We start from the raw sequence: 16568 nt of genomic DNA on the forward strand, positions 1-16568 counted from the left end.
TGTACGTATGCCTCTGTCTAAATGCCCATATGCCTTAATATCTAAATTCCAATTAATACTATAAGAGTATGATTAACTGTACTGCGGGATTAAACAAAAACCAGTTTTGAAAGTAAGCAAAGTATGAAACATGAAGCAAGGGATTCCCCTCTCAGTGACAGCATTGGACCCGTGTATATAGCACATTTATAATCCTGTTGGAAACTATGGTTACATATTATTTGAAATAAGGATTTATCCCTATATGCAAGATCATGTCTAGTGGGTGAGTTCAGCTGGGAGAAGGATGGACTGACTAAAGTTGCGGTACATGAAAATCTAGATTTGATTTTTTTTTTCTCCTTCTATACAGACTTCCAGTGAAGGATTGCAGAGGGTTATAGAGTCATGTGTTGCTTTGTTTCTATCTTTGTGAAATTGATACAAAACAGTCGTAAGCCCAAGAAGAATTTTGTTGGTGATTTATAATGCAAATGGTGCAATCTATTAGAGTAGCTTATGCGCCCTTCAAAAGCATGCCTACAGAGAAGGAAGTTGCTGGGGGGAGTCGTGGTGTTTTTCTGCATTTTGTTTTCTGGTTTTCGTTTTGATTGTGTATTGTGTTTTATTTTTCTTTTGTTTTTTAAAATGTGGTGTTTGTGTGGAGTGAAGTACATCTGTTCAGAGTGTTGCTGCATAAACCTTCCGTCTTATCACTTCAGCACATTGTGTAAACAACTAGTTTTAAGGGTGTTTTTGCCATGTCTGTGCTGAACTGTTAAATGCTGTTGAGCTGTCATCTCTTGTCAAAAAGCACTACCTTGGTTACCCATTCATCAGGGCTTTTTGTTTTAACAAGTGTTTTTCTTCTTTCATCCTGTATGCAAAAGGAGAGTTATTTATAAATACTTACAGACTCTTAAGTCACCTACTTAAAACCTTTTCTCTAAAAATTGCTTTGCTCTGGTGCCTGCAAAACGCTTGACAGTCATTAGGTAGCTAATGTGCTGTGACCACTGCTTATTACGCTAATCATAATTAGCACACTGATTTCCTGAACTCTGTATGTTGTCCTGTACTGGGACTCTGGTGGTCTTGTTGCTAAGTCTGCACTACGCGTAGAACAACATGGCTGTGATCCTGTAATGGCACCAATAGTTACTGCTCACAGGAATAACTAATACGTAAGAATCTGAATCTGAGCTCACTGCAGTTGATAGGAATACAAAACAAACTAACCAACCAAAATCCACCGGCCAGCCCAATTAGTGGGCTTTGGTGTTGGTCCTGTGTGAGAAATGGAACCATGCACACATGAGGCCAGAATCCCAAGTCAGAAATACACTGAGCATCTGGTTTTGCTCACAGGTTTAATTCTTCTCCATCTAATGCAAAAGTAGCCCTCTCGTAGGTCCTGAGGGGGAACAAGTTAGGCAGTGGGATTATATATGGCCTTCCTATGTGGAAGTACCATTACTGTGCTGATTTTAAGAAAATGTTTTTATTTTCCCAGTTTTCTCTGGGAAAAGTTTGAAGATTTTTTTAATACAGGTGTTTTATATATGCATATACAATGTTTTACTGCTGTAGAAGTATGTAGTGCATAATTTAATACAATGCTGTTTGTTAGGTGTTACGTTGGTCTGTATGCAAGAAAAGGTTATGTGCTTTCTCAGTATAAATTCTCTTGCTGTGAAATATTACGTGTTTTATTATAATGCCTTCGCAGTGAGAACCAGGAGTTCCTAATGATTTTGAGGAATTAACTTAGTCTCGAATTTGTAAGATACGTAGGTGCTAGGGGCTGATGTAAGGTAAGAAACTTCAACAGCCTTTTACTAATGCGTTTCCTTCCACTCTTTTCTTTAAACAATAAATGGCAATATTTTCAACAGATCCCCTGTAAGCAGCTTGCAGATTCGCTATGATCAATCAGGGAACAGTTGTGGGGAAAATTTGCCCCCAGTAGCAGCCAGCATAGAACAGCTTCTGGAGAGGCAATGGAGTGAAGGACAACAGTTTTTATTAGAGCAAGGCACCCCTAGTGACAGTAAGTACTCGCATTCCGTTTATTATTGCTTTTGTTAACTGTTATTCAGAACCACCATTCCAGTGCTTGTCCAAGAACTTAAAAAAACCCTTATTTTCTGCTGTGAATAGAAATTTAGCTGTAGTGTATAATGCAACTGTTGTGTATAATTGTAATGGAGTTCTTAGTGTAGCCCATGGCTTCAGTAGATTACAAAATAATTCCTTATAATTATCTACATTTTTATGGATGGGGGAATTGTGTCATGCAAGAGGACGTGACTTGCAGATCCAGCTGTTTGGTTGCAGAGTTCGGAAATTAATTCTGGAGTCTTAGATCCACTCCTGTAAATAGCATGGCACAGTTCCCCAGTTTGCTTTACATTGTGTGATATAAACTGGCATAATAATTTATTATTGTTATATTGTTCATTTTTTAAATCTAAACTGCGTACTTCTATTGCTGTTCTGAAAAGTATTTACAAATCTTAGGCAGGTGCCCTGCTAGGCTTTTGTATCTTTATTGTGTTTGAATTCTCAAAGCAAGCAAATCATTATTTTCTCAAGTTATGTTTAATAGAGTGGTATAGTCCAAGAATTAATATGTTAAAAGCATAAGTGACGAGTACCTGCATATTTATCTGGATCTCTATATTCAACAGTATATCAGCATTAAAAACAACGATTGAATGCATTTTTAATTATTATTTTTTTAATATCAGGTTAGAGTTTATGTTATTTTTTATTGAACATATTATTTCTCTCATTGGTAGTGTAAAGTGCTATCTAGTTGGTATTTTTATGAATGGTATCCTGACAAAAATGCTAATTGTGAGGAAATTCATGCAGGGATAATCCTTTAAACATGATAGCTGGAGGACAGGTTTAGCTAAGTCTTATTGCATCTCATTTGGGCTCACTGAGGGTTCCTTTGTATGTTCTTGAAGAGGAGGGATAAAAGCTAAATCCTTGGGAAATGACCAGATGTGCCTATACCAGTAGACTTATGCCTGTAGAAGGCCCAGAGGTCATGTTAAACAAATACAATTTAGAATTTAAAAAAAAAAAAAAGGCAAAAAAAAGTAGGCTGTCCCTGTGGCTTCACAGTCCCACTCCAGCACCAGTTGGGAAATGCGAGTCCTGAAACCAGAGCGGAGTTTGGGAAAACTCTGGTAAAAATCAGGTTAGTACAGAAAGATGATGCCCTTTTCATGCAAAAAGGGGTGGTAACTGCAGTGCTCACACAGTGCTCCCTGCTGGGTGATTTGTAGATCGCCACTCACAGCACATGGGATCTCCTGCTCCCAGCAAGGTGTGTTGTGATCACTTCACGTTGGATGACATTTTATTCATTCTTTCTGTGAGTTTATGATTCGCTGTGCGAGGTGTTAAAGCACAAAACCTCCCTTTTCACAAACTCGCTTGTTTTTACCTACATGTTGTTGGTTGGATGTGTTCGTAGTTGAATGCAGTTTTGCCAAACTTTGTCTGTTTTGCTACTGTTTAAAGTTTCTAATACTGCAGCTGAAATAGATTTTTGCTAACTATGCAATTAACCTGTGCTACTGGAATAATGCTATTTTCATATTCTGGTTTGGGGATCAGTTATCATGTACTGTTGTTTGCTTAAAATGACTGTCAGTCCCTAATGTGACTTTATCTGTATTTAAGCCAGGGTATAGCTATATTGCAAAATTACTATCACATGTTATGTACTTTTTTTCCTGCGCTTTAAATTACACAAGATTGATCCTAAATCTTTCCACTTAAAGTCAAATTTCTGTAATTTATCTCTCCATAATAATTTTATTTATATTTTCCATATGACTTAATGCTGGTTTTAAACTGTAATACAGAAATTAAAACAATTGAGATATTATTCATTCTTTGAAAGTGGTTGTGAAAGATAACACGCATTTTTACCTTAGTTTTAGGAATGCTGAAATCATTACACCAACTTCAGGTTGAAAATAGGCGGTTAGAAGAACAAATAAAGAATCTGACCGCTAAGAAGGAGCGGCTTCAGCTACTCAATGCACAGCTTTCGGTGCCCTTTCCAACAATAACTTCAAATCCTAGCCCTTCTCATCAAGTACATGCCTTTCCAGTACAAGCAGGTAAGTAGCGGAGAGTATGGATGTGTCAGAGTAACTCAAACACGTATTTCTATGAAATAGCTCTTTCATCCACATATGCCATTGATGGAGGGATTGCACGTATGTGTAGGATGAATATAGACATAAGTATTGTTAATGTATTTAAATATTTGAAAGTAAATGGGAAGATTTATAAGAATCATTGCTACTTGTTCCAGTGCAGTTTCTTTTTTACTTCAGCCTGGAGCACATCTGTTTGACTCTATTGATTCACTGATGTATTAATATTTTAGTCTTCAGAATGATTTTAAGGTTGACTTTTTCTATGTTTACCTTTGACATTATTTTGAAATGTCAAATTATTCTGAATCTTTTCACATGTTACAGAAATTTAACCTTTGTGTGTTTTTTGAAATAATTACTTTAGCACCTAGTACTGATTCCTTGAACAGCAGTAAAAGCCCTCATCTGGGAAACAGTTTTTTACCGGACAATTCTCTTCCTGTATTAAATCAGGTAATTTTTATTTGTTTCTTCCAAACTTAAACTTGTTACAAGTTAACTCCTCATAGTCCTTGCATTGTGCTGTTAGGTGAAATCTTATGCAGCTGAGGGGGTTTTGTTGTTTGTTTTTACACCAGGAGATAACCTCCAGCGGACAAAGCACCAGCAGTTCATCAGCTCTTTCCACTCCACCACCTGCTGGGCAGAGTCCAGCTCAGCAAGGCTCAGGAGTCACAGGAGTTCAACAGGTCAATGGTGTGACAGTGGGGGCACTAGCTAGTGGTATGCAGACTGTAACCTCCACCATTCCTGCAGTGCCTGGTGTGGGTGGAATAATTGGAGCGCTGCCAGCCAGCCAGCTGGCAATCAATGGAATTGTAGGGGCTTTAAATGGGGTAATTCAGACCCCAGCAACAATATCACAGAACCCTTCTCCTCTCACTCATGCAACCGTGCCACCCAATGCAACACATCCTCTGCCAACCACGTTAAATAACAGGTAAGAATTTGCTGGTTTTGTTTCCCCTGATAGTACTTGCTGTTCTTCAGCTTAGCTAGGTTTTTGAACCGTCCTGTTCAAAACGTACTGTTTCTTCATTAGGCTGTAGTTGTTCTGCTCCTGATCTGTGAATGAAACGAAGAGGACATTTAGTGGAAGCATGAATAGTCAAGTTAAAGAAAAACTGTTTTCTGTTTAACTTTTGGAAATCCCAGTGCCTGGTTTTTAATCAAGTCACATTCCCAAACAAATGTAATTATGCAAATGTGCTTCAGCTCCTTTTTTTTTTTTTTTTTTTTTAGTTCAGAAAACAATATTCTTTCTTCTGCCAATTGTTCTTCCAGGATTAAAGGAGCGCTGGAAAAGCTACCATTTGTTGCAGTAAGAAGGGGGGAGGGGAAGAGGAAGAGCAGTATACGGTCATGTAATTAAAGATGCAACAGGCATAACTAACCGGAGCGGTAGCACAGTTGCATGGTGTTTTCAGTCCTCTGCATCTGACTCCAGAGACAAAAAAATGCATTTTTCAAGTGGTGTTCCTAAGGATTTTTAAACGCATAAAAGGAGCCATGTTTGAGTGTTTGTAACAACTCTTCCCCAAAACCAGGTATCCTCACTAGCATAAACTGCTGCTGCCTGAGCTGCAAGGCAAATGGGTAACAAAAGGAGACAGCTGCTTTCCCCCAAGGGGAATGGGCTGCTTGGTCTGGAAGTATTTTGGGATAGAGCAGAGTCTGGGATAACTCATTCTCCCACCTCCCCTTTCCCCCCCCCCATATTATCTTTTGCTTAGGAAGGAAAACTACAGTTCTATGTAGAAAGAAATGCCTGCAAATAGGGAATGGATTACTTGCCTTTAAGTAGAGTTTATTTTTGGAGATTATGGTGGATTACATGCCAAAAAAGGAATATGTGATTGGAATGATGCAAGGGTTCCCTAGTTCTGTAGCTTCTTTTCCCAGTTCTTTCCTTCCTGCTTGTTTGCCAGCTCCTGAATGTTTGTGTACCATATCAATGTGTGGTGTTGCTGCAGTAGGCTCATAAAAACTGTATTGCATTGTTTTGATGTGCTGTTGTATTTTCACTGAGGAGGTTCTATTTCTCATAGTTTGTATCATATAGGAACATAAGATTTCATAGGTTAAAAGACATTTTGTTAATGAAAAGTTGGGGTTTTTTTGAGTATCAGAGGTCTGCTGAAAACACAAGAATTTTACATTACTGTCCCCAGACTTGTGAGGAGGAGTGAGAAATGCTAGGCAAAAATCAGTAAAATTAACCAGTTGTATAATGCTTTCCACTTTCAGGTAATGCCAAAATATACTGGTCATGCTGCTGTTTTCTCATACAATATTGTTTATGCGCAGGTTATATATTTCTGACCATATTGCAGAAGTTTTATCTCAAATTATTATTTTTTATTAATATCTCTCTTAACTGCTTTTACTTTTGAATATGTAGCCTAATGGTAGACTACTCTGGTTCAGAATACTGCAACTAGTATCTTGTTCATAAACTCTCATTCTAGCTCTTAGCATAGTCTGGAATACTCCAATGATTCCCTATTTCCTGTTGTTATAAGCATATATGATGTACAACTCTGCCAGCATTTCCATTGTGCTGTTCCTGTTCTTGCATTATCTCCTTCTGCAGTGCTCCCTCAATAATACTTATATAAAATTAATGTTTATATTAAATTTAAAGGTGCATTTTTCACACCATTCCCTGCTGTATTGAGCTCGTGCAGATGATTTGCTGAGCCCCTTCCTTTTGAAGTGTTTCACAATTGCCTCCATTTTCTGTGAGTTTTCAGTATTTCTAGTTTAGAAGGAGCTAGTTTCGTCTAGGAAAAAAGTTGAGGCTGAGCAAGCACTAATGCTGATGAGTGCTAATGTGATTATAGCAATGATGTGTGCGTTCCTCAGTCTTGTTGCTTCCGTTACAAACACTTCAGTGAAAAATGCGTAAAAACTTTCCTGTTGCTGGGAACTAAGTTGTGAGGAGGCTCTGGGATGACTTTGAATGAAGGCAGGAGCAGGGGAAGTATTTTCCAGTGCTTGAGATTATTGGTTCTGAATCTACATGGGCACAGCTTGTTCCTGCCACTCTTGAGTTCAGTGCTGTTTCAGTGGCAACTATTTTGACTATTTCTATAATGTTACATTCCCCTGTAGGTATCACTACTCTTTGAACTAAGTGGAGAAGGTTCAGTGGTAACAAGCATGTACAGCCATAGAGATTGGCTACTGTGCTGCTCTCTGAACCTAGTTAGATTGCATGGTGGTGATCAGTTTGGAGGTGCTTTAAACTGGTATTCACCAGATGATGGAAAGCCACATGAGAGTTCAGCCCTACTTTCTAACTTCGGTATCTTGAGCTGTAATTAAAAGACTTCCCAGATGTTCCTGTAAGTTGTTACTTAGAGTATCCTCCCAGTGATCAGAATATGTTCGGATGGTTTTGTGTGAAGGATAGACTTTATGCATACTGTCCTTATTCGTGTGAGCTCTTTAACTGTGGGATATAGGGAGGTCAGAAAACAGTGATTTGCACTCTGCTGTTTGAGAGAGTTTCAAATTTTATGTAAAAGAGCCCACATCCATTTGGCAGAGAAAACTACCTGAGCCTTTTCTGGGAACAAGATGGGTTAATACAGATCGCTCTCAACAGGGAGATTTAAGTAATCTAAGGAAAAAGATAGGATTGTTTCTTTCCAGTCTCTCAACCAGAGAAGACTGTAGGATGGAGAGTTTCAGACTGATCATAGACCTATTAATGAAAGCTAGAAACTATTACCATTTACATTCCAAGTTGAGCTGGTTTAGAGAAGGCTCTGGTGAAATCCATTGAACTGAACTGCTGCTTCTGCAAAGTGTGGGAGCTGCAGTGTTTTGTCGCTGAAGGTATTTTCTTTCAAGTGCCGATGCAGAGCAAGAGAGGAAGGCAGAGCATATAAAGAGATGGGAGAACAGCAGCAGAAAAGAGAAGTGCAAAGGTAAAACGTGATATAGGAATAAAAGAAAGAATGGGATAAAAGAATGAAAAAGCCAGTGAAGAACATCCATTCCAGTATAGAAGAATACAGAAACAGTGAGGTAAAAAAAAGGAAATAATGGTAATGTTAGTCAGACTGAAGGTGCTTATTTCTTGCAGTTGCTACAGATATTTTGGATACAATTTAACTTTAAGCTATTTGAAGGAATTTCAATTAATCAATGAGTGTCATTGTCATTGTTTGTCAAACATGCACAGTTCTAGCTTGTTAGGCCTGAGTTTTCCTGTTGTAGCTCAGGAGGAGTTTCCTTGGATAGGTGAAGTGTCATTTCTGCTTTCATCAAACAAACATTGCTAGGAGTTATTGGGGAATAAATAGAATGGTGTTACCCATTTTGTTTTCTGTCACGTTGAATCCCTGGTATGTGTGCACCTGAATGTTATGTGCAGTTCTGACTATGGAGTTTCAGAAAATTACATAAGTCAAGGGGGAAATCAGTACAGCAAGAATAATGAGAGGCAAAATGGCTTGTACAGGACAAGGTCAGTAGAATTGACATCTTGACCATTCAAGACCATTGACAGGAGGTTTGAGAACCAGGAGAGTGGTAAAAGTGATACTAAAGTAGGTGATGGGAAATCATAGATTCATTTAGGTTGGAAAAGACCTTTAGGATGATTGAGCCCAACCTTTAACTTAACTCTACAAAGTCCCTAAACCATGTCCCTAAGCACCACATCTACATGTCTTTTAAATACCTCCAGCGGTAGTGACTCTATCACTGCCTTGGGCAGCCTTTTCCAATGCTTGACAACCCTTTTGGTGAAGAAGTATTTCCTAATACCCAGTCTAAACCTTCCCTGGTGCAACCTGAGGCCATTTCCTCTCATCCCATTGCTTGTTACTTGGGAAAAGAGACCAACACCCACCTCACTCCATCCTCCTTTCAGGTAGTTGTAGAGAGTGATAAGGTGCCCACCTAAGCCTCCTTTTCTGCAGGCTGAACATCCCCAGTTCCCTCAGCTGTTCCTCACCAGACTTGTGCTCCAGACCCTTCACCAGCTTCGTTGCCCTTCTTTGGACCTGCTCCAGCACTTCAATGTCTTTCTTTTAGTGAGGGTCTCAGAACTGAACACAGAATTTGAGATGCAGCCTCACCAGTGGTGGGTACAGGGGGATGATCACTGACCTGGCCCTGCTGGTTACACGATTGCTGATACAAGCCAGGATGCTCTTGTCTTTCTTGGCCGCCTGGGCACAGGTTGGCTCATGTTCAGCAGCCACCAGTCAACACCCCTGGGCAGCTTTCCAGCCACTCTTCCCCAGGCATGTGGTGCTGCATGGGGTTGTTGTGGCCCAAGAGCAGGACCCAGCACTTTGCCTTGTAGAACCTCATACACTGGCCACGGCCCATTGGTCCAGCCCTGTCCAGATCCTTCTGCAGAGCCTTCCTGCCTTCCAGCAGATGAACATTCATACCCAATTTCAAGTCATCTGCAGACTTACTGGCGGTGCATTTGATCCCCTTGTCGAGGTCATTGATAAAGATGTTAAACAGAACTGGCCCCATAACTGAGACCTGGGGAACACCGCTTGTGACTGGCCACCAGCTGGATTTAACTCCGTTCACCACCACACTGTCCCTGGTCATTCAGCCAGGCTTTTTTACTCATCCAAGCCATGAGCAGACAGCTTCTCCAGGAAAATGCTGTGGGAAACAGCATCAAAGTTTTTACTAAAGTTCAGGCAAACATCCACAGCCTTTCCCTCATCCCCTAAGCAGGTCACCTTGTCATAGGAGGAGATCAGGGTAGTCAAGCAGGACCTCTTTCATAAGCCCATGCTGACTGGACCCAATTGCCTGGTTGTCCTGTACATGCCAGGAGATGGCAGTCAGGATGTTCTGCTCCATAACCTTCCCCAGCACCAAGGTCAGGCTGACAGGCCTGTGGTTCCGTGGGTCCTCCTTCTGGCCCATCTTGTAGATGGGGTCACATTTGCTAACCTCCAGTCAACTGGGACCTCCTCAGTTACCCAGCACTGCTGAGAAACGATGGAAACTGGCTCTGTGAGCGCTTCTGCCAGCTCTGTCAGATGGATCTCATCTGGCCCCATAGAATTCACATTGACATACATTTCCCATTCCCCATAGGAAATAATAAATGCAGCCCAGCACATGTTTCCCATAGCACTGAGGCCATCCAATGAAGATGAAACAGTTTGTGTTGCTTGCCCTGTCCCAGCAAAGAGAATGGTGATGCTATGGGTATTCTCATACTGTCTAGTTAATACAAAGTTAAGTGTTAAAGTGATCCTGGAGCCAGGCTACAATATGCCAACTACTGTAGAAAGGGAAGATACTTATTTTGTCTTGAAGGGACTAAAAGATTGTAGCCTAACTGTGCAGAATTGTGGCTGATATGTTAATTCTGCTACCAGTCAGAACAAGCAATCCTGTTGTCCTGTTGGTCATCCTATGCACATCTTCTTGCTGGTAGGCAAGCACTACTGCTTGTGCCTTCACACAATAACCTCATCTACATTAATACATTAGAGAAGAGATTCAGAGCAGCCCTGCAGAGAAGGACTTGGGGGTGTTGGTCGATGAGAAAATGAACATGAGCTGGCTTCAGTGTGCGCTTGCAGCCCAGAAAGCAACCATATCCTGGGCTGCATTGAAAGGAGCGTGACCAGCAGGTTGAAGGAGGTGATCCTGCCCCTCTACTCTGCTCTTGCGAGACCTCACTTGGAGTCTGTGTGCAGTTCTGGGGTCCTCAACATAAAAAGGACATGGAACTGTTGGAACAAGTCCAGAGAAGGGCCAGGAGGATGATCAGGGGACTGGAGCACCTCCTGTATGAAGACAGGCTGAGAAAGTTGGGGCTGTTCAGCCTGGAGAAGAGAAGGCTGCGTGGAGACCTCATAGCAGCCTTCCAGTATCTGAAGGGGGCTATAAGGATGCTGGGGAGGGACTCTTCATTAGGGACTGTAGTGATAGGACAAGGGGTAACGGGTTAAAGCTTAAACAGGGGAAGTTTAGATTGGATATAAGGAAGAAATTCTTTACTTTAAGGGTGGTGAGGCACTGGAATGGGTTGCCCAGGGAGGTTGTGAATGCTCCATCCCTGGCAGTGTTCAAGACCAGGTTGGATGAAGCCTTGGGTGACATGGTTTAGTGTGAGGTGTCCCTGCCCATGGCAGGGGGTTTGGACCTAGATATCTTAAGGTCCTTTCCAACCCTAACTATTCTGTGATTCTATAATAGATAATCTTTCAGTGTGGTTTGTATTGGCTTCAGATTCAGTTCATTTCCCACAAGATGTAGCTCCTTGTGCAAGTCCTAGTGCAAGGGGAGGGGACAGAAACGTACAGCTGAAAGGCAGTAATTAACCTCTCAGTAACGGTATAAACCTGTGTGAAACTACACCTCAGTAATTCAGAGGGTGTTTTAAATTAGTAAAAGGTAACACTGCTCCCGAGAAAGTAAATCCAGTTGTCTTCCCACCCTTGTTCTGGCTGTTGGTCTTGCAGTGAACTGGCACAGCTGAAGAAACCCTTTATTTCAGACCAGTTCTCAGCTTGACCAGTTCCCTGCCCTGTTTCCTAAGTAGCTGCAGCAAGTTTTATGTAGGCATGAAAACAGGCCCTGGAAGTGAAGTAGTAGGTAAGCAGAGAGGCAGCCTGCTTCATTCCACACAGCACCAGCTCGCCCACTTCAAGACTGAATGTGTTCGCTAAATTACAGACAAGGTACAGGCAATAGTTGCAGGTTTGAATATAGCAAAAGATGAGAATTACAAGGAAAGCAAGGCAAAGTAAATGCTAGCTAACCAAGTATTGAAGGTTGGCGAGAGCTGTCTTATAATGTAAAATCTGGCCTTTCTGTATAATGAACGTATTTGAAAAAAAAGTAGAAATGTAATTATTATCAGAGTTTAAAATAACATGCACATTGTAGACTTACATTATAGAGGCAAGATGTTGCTGTTGCTTGACATAAATGAGACTTGGGGGGTGGTGGTCATGTCTAGGTATGTATCAACATTGCAAGTGGACAAATTACCTGACAGCATCCAATCAAAATGCTAAATAGGAACTGTCTATTTATATACGTATTTTCTTTGTTTCAATGGAAAGCTGAAGTAAAAAGTTCCCATACTTTCATACAAACTACAGTATTACTCCGTCAATCCCTACAGTGCCTCAGGACTAGGATTACTTCCTGACCAGCAGAGACAACTTCTACTCCATCAACAGCACCAGCAATTTCAGCAGTTACTAAGTAGCCAGCAACTCACATCAGTAAGTTTACCAGTTAATTACGATTCATTCCTCTGTTGTATTCTAAGGCATGGATAAACTCCATGGATGAAACAGAAATGTGTTTAACTTGAAATTACAGGGTTTGATAACTAGTTTTTCAGTTCCTTCAAACTTTTTGGATCATAGTCATGCTAAATTACAGGGTATCATTGGGCTGTGTGTATTGCTGGAAGAATCGCTTCCTAGTGCTTTCAGTCCTGTTTTGCCCCATGTGGACATGGGGGCTTGTATCTCTCAGCATCAGCTGTTGGCAGCAGAGTTTGGGACCATGTATGGGTTCTAAGAATATCCTTGTGAGCTGTCTTTACCTTGCAGTATCCGTATAGGCCATTGGGGAACTGGTTTAGCCATTTGTATGGTTATGTAGTTTTATTACTTTGAGAAACATGGTTTGATGTTCTTCTCAGGCTTAACTTTGAACTTCTGCCGAGCTACTGATTTCAGGGAATTTTATAGGTACTTACTTCCCTTTCTGACAGTCTTGTGGAACTTCATTAGTGTAACCTAAATTAGCTGGGATTAGGTTCAGAGTTGCACTGATTGAAGATCTGGATAAGTAAGAACCCCGGGAGGAGCTACTTTTCAGTAACTAATTCTTGATTTATTTTCTATTTTCTCCTCCCTCTCCTTATATTACTCAAGGAACAACATCAGGCCCTTTTATATCAATTAGTGCAGCAACAGCATCACCACCACCAACACCATCAGTCTGAAGTACAGCAATTGCAGATTACTGGAGGAGCACAGATACCCATAAACAACTTGCTTTCAGGCACACAGGCCTCACCACTTAATGCAGCTTCTACTAACCCATTCCTTACAATTCATGGGGATAATGCAACTCAGAAGGTGACAGTAAGTATATTTCTCACCTTGTTTTCAATGTAGTTACTTCCATAAGGTAGCTAAAAGACAAGAAGCAAGTCATGTGCTTGAATTTGCAACTCAAGGGCAGTGGATATTTTTGATTTCTTTATTTCTTTTTTTTTCTTGAGTCTTGCCCTGCACTGAATGAGGTTTAGAACTCTCCTGAACCTGTAGTCACTTACACCTAACCTGTCCGCTGCACACTCCTGCTTCCTTTGATCAGAACACCAATCCTCCTCTTGTAATTACAACTGCGGCCCTAGCCCCCTTCATCCCACCTTCTTCCCCAGCTTTGTGTCCACTATTTTGTAGATCATTCCTTGTATCACCTTACTTGAAGGAAGAGTTTGTCTTGGCCAGGCTCCAAGCACTGTGGACCTGCAGAGATCAGTTGATGACTTAGGAGATGAGGAGCCCATTGTTGGGAAGGTGAAATAAAACAGGACTTACCCTGGACAGATAAAGAAAAAAGATAAGGAAACAAGACAAAGATGTTCCATTGTCTTCAGCATTTGCCTATAAGCTCTATCCCCAAAACAGAAATTCTTTCTTCAGGGAGTCAGAGAATAGACTTAATTTGCTAAGGGTTATACAATTAAGAGAGGATGAAGGGAAGGAGTTTGGTCTGTTGTGATGTTGTGGCCACGCTGCAAAGTGCAGGGCTCTGTGAAGGTCACGCTCCATCCCTGTCACTGACTTGACAGGGCTCTGCATAGGGCTTTGCTCAGTGTCTCACCTTCACTGGGAAATGGTCATGATTTGTTCTGGTACGTTGAATTATCTCACCTTGTTTTCTACAAATCAGTGAGTGGAGTTGAGCAAATGGAGTATTTGGGTTGCATCAGAACAAACTATTCTCTGTGACCTTAGTTTGAGCTTCTTGAAATGGCTATTAGTAAGTTTGGGCAGCGTTGACTGGGCACCACTAGTGTATTTTGTAAGTATGCTGTTACAATCCTAGGTTTCGTTCTTCCAGCAGTTAGCTGTAAACAATTCCAGGAAATCTCAGAACATCTTTTGAAGAAAACTGTTCTTAGAAATAAATTTCTTTTGGAATTGCTTTTATTTATTTATATTTAAGGTTAGGGTTGAAAGAGATTGCAGTGGATTGTTGAACTATTTTAATCAAAAAAAGAATTTCTGACAAATTCTCTATTTGCCAAAAGTTTGAATGTGTAAATCTCATTTCTAGTTAGAACAGGTTTTCAAGCACTCCTGAATGCTCACTGAATGAGGGTTCAGTACTTGCAGGAAATGTCTTTGTAGCAATTCATGACAGACAGTCTTGGCAGAGGCAAGATGGAAACTGTATTTCTGTTCTGATGGAGGAGCGTGGGTTTCAGCTCTTTCTATGGGGTAGCAGGGATCACCTGGTACTTGTCTTGACCATCATGCAGTTCTGAGGAGAGACCAACAGCCAGGAACAGCAAGTCTTGGAATGGAAGTAGAAGCAAAATTTGTGTTTTCTAATGATGGCTGTGATGACCTCCCTGTGAGTTGCTTCAGTGTAGGACTATTCTTTCCTCCTTTTTCTTCTGCAATACATGACGATTCTTTACAGTGCAAAAGTTACCGTTCGGGTAGCTCTAGTAAATGTACTCATCTGCTTCGTCCTTTATATGCATTTAATTTTACCTCCCTCTGTATGTTATAATCTGATTTTTAGAAGTATTTTCTCTTACACAGAGGCTCAATGATAAAACTGGACCAGTTGCGTCAGAGAAGAGTTGACGTTTGAATGCTACTTGAGAACTGCACGTCCTGCTGTTAAAGCACTTCATCTGGCTGCAAGCTGCAGTCTGCCTTTCTGCAGATTGAAGAAATGCAACAAGGAACTCTCACTGCACAGCAAAAGGTTAATCATAAGGAGATTTTTGGTAGGCTTTCGTTTGCTTTCTTGTTGCACTAAAATGCAATGTTTAATGTTTCAGACTGTGAAGTAGATAAAACTGCAAACCATAATTATTTTGTCACTATGATGGTACTAAGGTACAGATTCAACCATAGCGAAACATGTACTTGACTCTTCAGTCCTAATCTTAGAAATCTAAAGGCTAGAGAACTGTCTGCAGTCCTGCAGGTTTTGGTTTTGGGGCAGTTTTACAAACCAGACTGACCCAATCCTGCCAGTCTGCTCCGCTGCTGCAGCTGCAGTGTATCCTTTTAGACAAGCTCATGATGGCAGCTGGGACTTGCTCTTTTTTACACACCTGTTTTGAAACCTGACTCATAAGGGAATCCACTTCTGAACTTTTTATTCCTTTAAGTTCCTGTTGTTATATAGTGGGAGTTTTTCCTGAGTAAGAATTACAGTACGGAATCCAAAGTTTATTGATTTCGGTGTAGGTTTTAGATTCTGAGGTTTTTAAAGGAACCGGAGTGGTTCCGGTCACAGTTTTCTTACCAGATGAGAAGGCCACACGGGAAGAAGTGTGTGTCATGTCTGGCCTAAACCAAGTGCCTGTTGCTACCTCCATGTTGATGAAATGGCTGCAAACAGCTGATCATGCACTAGACGTGTCCTTGTTAGCAGCGGGAATCTTCTGTGTTGCACCAGCAGCCTTGTTCTGCCTTTACTAGAGGTGTTTATACCACTGTAGATAGCTCAGGCAGATTGTTACCTGGGTCCATTTTCACTAATAAATTACCAAAAAAGTGAGTTCTTATTGCCCCCTAACACTTAACCAGTGGTTGAAACGGGTGAACTTGTGTTCCAACGCTCGCGACAGTAGCTGATTGATTGATGGCGTGAGTCTGCAGTGTGGTGAAGGACAGCTTCAATGGGGTAATGACCACTACCAGTACTAAGGTGGGAGCTATTAGAGGAAATGACCCAGCTGTAATTAGACCTCCACTGTGTACTTACTTGGAAGAACATGTTAATTCTGCAATATGTTTCTTAGTTAAACATTGCACAGTTCTTACCTCATTTCTGTAAATAAAGTTTTGTGAATCTGTTTTGTATTGTGAAAAATTCATAAGAAAACATTGATATTTTGATTTGTAATATTTCTAATTAGTAGATTTAATTGACAAAGTAAAAAAATAATTTATTTTTATATGTTCTGGGGAATTTTTTAAAATGTCACAGATCACTTTTGTAGATACTTTACAAAAGTAACCCAGTGGTTTATTTTACTTACTCAACCCACTGGTGGATATTCTGTAACAATTTGTACAAAAGGTAAGATGGAAATGTGCTGTTATTTTGACAAGATGTAAAATTCCAAGTGTATGAAAAGATATGTACAAAGCTTTTGTTAATAAACTTTAATAA

At 40.7% G+C, this 16568-nt stretch overlaps 1 protein-coding gene across 4 annotated transcripts in view; it reads left to right on the forward strand.

Moving 5' to 3' along the window:
* Positions 1-16568, forward strand: part of MLLT10 (MLLT10 histone lysine methyltransferase DOT1L cofactor) — a 129951-nt gene extending 113383 nt beyond the window's left edge. Inside the window, exons 15-21 of one of the 4 annotated variants that reach the window (XM_057432614.1) lie at positions 1875-2029; positions 3936-4124; positions 4531-4619; positions 4745-5106; positions 12301-12403; positions 13067-13279; positions 14961-16568. In XM_057432614.1, the coding sequence (XP_057288597.1) occupies positions 1875-2029; positions 3936-4124; positions 4531-4619; positions 4745-5106; positions 12301-12403; positions 13067-13279; positions 14961-15029 (1180 nt within the window). In that variant the 3' untranslated portion in view covers positions 15030-16568. The remainder of the gene's footprint in view (positions 1-1874; positions 2030-3935; positions 4125-4530; positions 4620-4744; positions 5107-12300; positions 12404-13066; positions 13280-14960) is intronic. The other 3 variants (XM_057432615.1, XM_057432617.1, XM_057432618.1) reach the window with 3 other exon arrangements.

The sequence above is a fragment of the Pezoporus wallicus genome, unplaced genomic scaffold (assembly GCF_028554395.1).
Source record: "Pezoporus wallicus isolate ANWC-B61680 ecotype Strahan unplaced genomic scaffold, APGP_CSIRO_Pwel_v1 scaffold_2584, whole genome shotgun sequence".
Taxonomy (NCBI): Eukaryota; Metazoa; Chordata; class Aves; order Psittaciformes; family Psittacidae; genus Pezoporus; species Pezoporus wallicus.